The sequence below is a fragment of the Pelophylax lessonae genome, assembly GCF_965119305.1.
Source record: "Pelophylax lessonae genome assembly, chromosome: 2".
Taxonomy (NCBI): Eukaryota; Metazoa; Chordata; class Amphibia; order Anura; family Ranidae; genus Pelophylax; species Pelophylax lessonae.
Genome location: NC_138769.1, coordinates 330,436,646 through 330,442,645, shown reverse-complemented (window position 1 = coordinate 330,442,645; position 6,000 = coordinate 330,436,646). Strand labels below are relative to the sequence as shown.

Sequence of the window (6,000 nt, the reverse complement as noted above, 5' to 3'; positions counted from 1 at the left end):
AGCAAAGAATACCTAAGGCAGTTTAAGGATAAACCTCTTTTTGTCCAATCTCAAGCTGTGTGTTTTTTGAGACCTTAAAGTAAATGGTTTATTACCATTACTACAGTCAACTTTGAAAAGTCTTACAGCAAAAAAAAGTTTGCTATGGATGAGACAGCAGCTTAAAGGAATTGTAAAGGCATACATTTTTTTTATCCTAATCCATTCTATGCATTAGGATAAAATGTCTTCTGTGTGTATCAGCCCCCTAATACTTATCTGCGGTCCCTCTCTGTCAAGCTATGTCTACGAGTGTCTCAGCCGACCGAGATTCTCCTTCCTGATTGGCTGAGACACAGCAGCAGTGCCATTGACTCAAAGTTAGCTAGCCAATCAGGGGGTAAAGGAGGCAAGGCCGGGTCTGGGCTCCGTGTCTGAATGGACAGAGGTAGCTGTGACTCAGGCCAGGTGCCCCCATAGCAAGCTGCTTGCTGTGGGGACACTAAACAGGAGGGAGGGGGTCAGGACTAGGGAAGAGGGAACCAAGAAGAGAAGAATCTAGGCTCCTCTGTGCAAATCCACTGCAACAGAGCAGGCAAGTATAACATGTTTGTTATTTTTATAGGGAAAAAAACAAGACTTTACAATCACTTTAAAGTGACCGCTGACATCAAATCAACCACAGCATAAAATAGGAGACAAAAACCACCTAATAACCAGTACAAAAAAGAAGCAAAGGGTTTGATTTTCCAAAGAGCTAGCAATCAGAATGAAATTACATTTTCCTAGTTGACCCTAAGTTGACCCTAAGGACTTACTTTTCCAAAGCTTTCCCTGCAGCAGCTTGCAATACACTTACACTATGGCTACTCTGTGCCCCCTACCTAATGTAATTAGGGGACTGGTCAAAACAAAAGCCCCCTTATTGACCCTTCTAAGCCTGTTGACCATAGTTGAAAGGCCACGTAGTGCAATGTGGTTTACAAAATGTTCTGCGCGTAAACTTGATGGGACCGCAAATCTTGAAGCTGCAGGATTTCCAATGAACGGATGGTAGGGGTGAACATGAACCTCATCCCTATTCAATAGAAATCTAGCTTGATGTAAAGTGAAACTACTTTCTGGTTCAGCTTTCTTCTTCCTACTCTTTGGGCACAGGTGAAGATGTTGCCTTACAGTCCAAAAAACAGACTGAAGAAAGAAAAATGACCAGGGAAATTTCAGAAGGTAAACTAGGATGTCATCTCCCTGGCTGTGCAGTGTGGCAGGGGTGTGTGAATAACAAGTCTGGGTAATGAGAAATACCAATCCTTTGACAGTAAAAATTACAAATATATATGGCATGTATTGCAGCTGCATGTTTAAAGTGGTGGTAAACTCTGCTATAAAAAGGCTTACATGTAGGTACAGTGATTATCTCCTATACTTGTGGTGTTTTGAAGATATTCACATTGGATGCAGTCAGTGACGTCACCGATCCATGTGCTCTGAAGAGACGACATACCCGTGCCATTCATTCAGAACACTGAGCCGGAAACCTTTACTCCCACTGCCATGTGCGGGAGTTACATCATAGCGGGTCAGCCATTTACAGGACTGGAGCCAGCAAACCCGGAAGGAAGATCGAGGGAAGATGAAGCCCTGACAGCGCACCGCTGGAAGGCTTCGTCTAAGGTAAGCATTTTATAATGTTCTAGTATGCCATGCATACTAGCACATTATGCCATTGTATTGCATGGGATTCTTTTTTTTTTTAAGTCTGAAGTTTAATACCGCTTGGAGTTGCCTGGGGCTCTTTGTACGCCAACTCAGAATTCAGATTAACCTAAAATAACCAAATCCTTAATAAATCTGGATGCTTATTATAAACATCATAATAAGTATATTATTAAAAAAAAAAAAACACTTGCATGATAAAGTCTAAATTTAGGTAAAAAACGACTTACCATCATTACCTACCATCAGAAGATTAATGCAGCAGGGGTGGGGGGGGAGATTAAACTAAATATTGGCTTTATATTCTCTATACTTTCTTTATATTCTCTAGTGTCAGTGCTATCTAGAGGAGTAAAATACATTTCTTCTCTTTTTAGCTTTGTGCAGTGATGGAATGGAATCCTCCTCAAAGCTGAGACATAGACTGCTATAGAAGAGCCTTGCGTAGTGTTTCCAAGACCTTTTCTAGCTAAAAGGTAAATAAAATAAGATAATTATAAATAATAATAATAATAGCTATAATAATAAAATAATACTAAAACAAAAATGACTAATAAACAAATAAACAGAAAATTAACTTGACAGTTAATATTTTCATAGCCAATTTCTACTATTTAAGTAAAAAGTAATTTAAATCAAAAACATGCATTTTTTACTTTTTCGTTTTACATTTTTTCCAGCATCAGACTGTTTTGTTTATTGTTCAGATTTTAGTCTATAAAAAAAGAGTAATTCTTTATAGAACTCTTAATGTGTGGTAACTGTAACAATATAACTGTGAGGATTGGCACGTGTGCTTCTGGGGAATACTGTAGTCAGAATTTGCATTATCCCTTTTCTGGAAATGTTGTCAGTGCAATGAGTCACATTAGACTTGCAATGAAGAGGTTAATGATAAAGCATCCTTATATGTGGTATGGGAGCACGTCCAGCTTGTGGACTGCAAACACTGGGAGGGGACAGACAACATTTTGCAGCCAGAGAGGATTGCTTACTAAGAAAAACTTCCTGGAGCTGTCAGAAAAACGTGGGTTAGTGATACAAAGAAGTTGTCTAAGTGCACGCTCTTGGAAAGACTACGCAAGGCTCTTCTATAGCAGTCTAATGTCTCAGCTTTGAGGAGGATCCCATTCCATCACTGCACAAGAATTAATTCTAGGATGGCAATGATCATGGTGCTGGTGCTGATTAAACATTGCCTTTTGTTGACCTTGGTGAACTCAGTGGTGGGGTCTCACCTGAAAGGGGTTGAAATCCCTGAAAAACGTCACCACAAGGTCCAACATGGACATTGCAGCTACACTTTTCTTTTGCCTGAGATAGAAAACTGTTATCCACCTCCAGCTGACTATCAGGTATCCAATTCATTACAGAGGGATGCGCCTTCACCCTCTGACCTCCACTGGCCCAACAAGAGGATACAAGAGCTTGAAAGCATGATGGAGAATAATACGCAGTGGCTTCAAAAGGTAATAGAACCAAGATAATAGTAAATACTCTGTTAGCTAACATTGTGTTTTTAATAACCACTTCTGGACCGGAAGGTTTTGCCCCCTTAATGACCAGGTCATTTTTTGCAATTCGGCACTGCGTTACTTTAACTGACAATTGCGCGGTCGTGCGACGCTATACCCACAGGTGTCCAATTGGCGACCCTCCAGCTGTTGCGGAACTACAAGTCCCATGAGATATTGCAAGGCTGAAAGTTACAAGCATGACTGCCACAGGCAGAGGCATGATGGGACTTGTAGTTCTGCAACAACTGGAGGGCCGCCAGTTTGACACCCCTGCGTCTAATTGATGCCTTTTTTTCCCCACAAATAGAGCATTCTTTTGGTGGTATTTGATCGTCTGTGCAATTTTATTTTTTGCGATATAAACAAAAAAAGTGCGACAATTCTGAAAAAAAAAAAAAAAACAATATTTTTTACTTTCTGTTATATAACATTCCCAGTAAACAAAAATGTAAAAATCTAATTTTTTCATCCTTTTAAGCCAATTTGTATTCTGCTACATATTTTTGGTAAAAAAAAAATCCTGATAAGTGTATTTTGATTGATTTGCACAAAAGTTATCCCGTCTACAAACTAGAGGAAAGATTTATGTCATTATTATTTATTTATTTATTTTTTTTTACTAATAATGGCAGCAATCTACGATTTTTAGCTGGACTGCGACATTACGGCAGACAGATCAGATTTGTTTTCTTCTGCATATTTTTGTTAAAAAAAATCGCAATAGGCGTATTTTGATTGGTTTGCGCAAAAGTTATCGCGTTTACTGACTACGGGAAAGATTTGTCATTTTTATTGTTTTTTTTTTTGTTTTTTTATTAGTAATTGCAGTGATCTGCGATTTTTTGCAGGACTGTGACATTGCAGCGGACAGATCGGACCCCTAACTGACATTTTTGACACTTTGGGGGGGGGGGGGGGGGACCAGTGACATTTCTACAGTAATAACTGCTAAAACATGCACCGTTACTAGAATAATGACACTGGCAGGGAAAGGGTTAACCCAGGGGTGATCAAAGGGTGAAGTGTGAGCCTAGGGGAGTGTTTTCTAACTGTATGGGGGAGGGACTTGTGAAATCAACACAGAGACCTTTGATCCTAAATAGGAGGATCACAGGGCCTCTGTGTTCATTCCAGAGAGAACAACGGTCTGCTGTGTTTACAACAGCAGACCATCATTCTCTCTCATCGGGGAGTGATCGCGGGTGCCCAGCGGCAATCACAGCCACGGGTCACGTGAATCGGCTTTCCCATTTCCTAATAGGGGCTGGCGCGTACCCCCAGGAGCACTTCCGCGAACCGCCGTACAGGTATGGCGGCTCGTGCAGGCGAGCCAGCCTACCGCAGAATATCTGTGGCGGGCGGGCGGGCGGCAAGTGGCTAACTTGTATTATTATTAATAATATTATATAGCATTGATTTATATAGTTTGTGAGAAGGTACCATTACAATGCAATTTAAGACAAGAGGGTTAAGAGGGCCCTGCTCATAAAAACGTACGATCTAAAGGGCTAGTGAACGTTTTCCTTTTTTTTTCTCCTGCTACATTGCATTACTTGCTCTGATTTAGCTGTTTCATATTTTGAAGATCAGCAGTACAAGTATAAATGTATCTAAAGAAAAAGTCTGTATTACAGCAACCTATCAAATTCTTTCCTTCAATTGTTATCTTGTATTAGAAATATTCCAGTTGTAGACTCATTTCTTTTTCACAGTCCCATGGCTCTTTCCTTTTTGCATGCTTTTGCATATATATAGCAGTACTTTGGTATGGTACAACCCTCTCCTAGTGGTAGTTGAGAAATCATATGACCCATAACATTACCTGTCATACCCATAAAGTGTATGTAAAGCCAAACCTTTTACCATTTGTTTTAGACGAGTTAAAACCATTATCGGGTCCTTTTTTTGCTGTCTGGTTTTTGTTGGACATATTTGCCTTTACTTCCTGTCCTGGAGAAGCAACAACAAAAGAGACAAAATCTGTTCAAAGTGAACTGACTTTTTATCTTAGAGTGTTTTCCCCATTGGAGGATTTTCCATCTCTTCGTGCTCTAGTGTCAACTCCAAAATTTTGGAGGAGTGAATTTTGCTCGTGGGGACACAGACAGCCATAAAAGCTTGGCCAAGGGTCTAACCCTTCCCTACGTTATCCAGAATAAAATAACAAATACTTTTATTTTTAATAATTTTATTTATAATAATTTTATAATAATGATTATTATTATTATTATTATTATTTTTTTTTATATAATTATAATTATTTATAATTATAATTTTATTTATAATAATTTTATAATAATTATTATTATTTATAATAATTTTATAATAATTGTATTTATAATAATATAGCTGTTTAACACATAGGGGCAAAAGGAGACTGATTGCCCATCTATCATGTCTCCACAGAAAAGAAAAATGGGACTTTCTAGGTACCTTTAAACATGTGTAAACATTTGTGCAAGCTGAACGATTAATTAATATTAATATATGTATAATATTTTTTGTGTTGCCTTTCACTGGGAAAATGTAACATTCTCTAAAATTTGATCTTAAGAGAAAAATAACTAAAAGAACCGTGAGCGTTAACCATTAGAAGAACAATTGGCCAGTAGGGTAAATAATATGACGGTCAAGTGAACCTCCAGCTGCAGTGTAAAGTGAAACATTTGGCAGTAGTATTTTAACCACTGCTAAATATGAGAGCTTCCTCCTGGTTGTTAGGGAGCGAGCGACCTCCGGCGTCCCAACAACCAGTAACTTATGCCCGTCTGGCAAATTCAGTTATCAG

General features: G+C 38.8%; 1 protein-coding gene across 1 annotated transcript in view; it reads left to right on the top strand.

Annotated features, from left to right (window-relative positions):
- Positions 1 to 2,701: 2,701 nt before the first annotated feature.
- LOC309545528 (angiopoietin-2-like) overlaps positions 2,702 to 6,000 on the top strand; it is a 61,251-nt gene continuing 57,952 nt past the window's right edge. Inside the window, exon 1 of the mRNA XM_082244740.1 lies at positions 2,702 to 3,164. Coding sequence (XP_082100866.1) covers positions 2,856 to 3,164 — 309 coding nt within the window. The 5' untranslated portion in view covers positions 2,702 to 2,855. The remainder of the gene's footprint in view (positions 3,165 to 6,000) is intronic.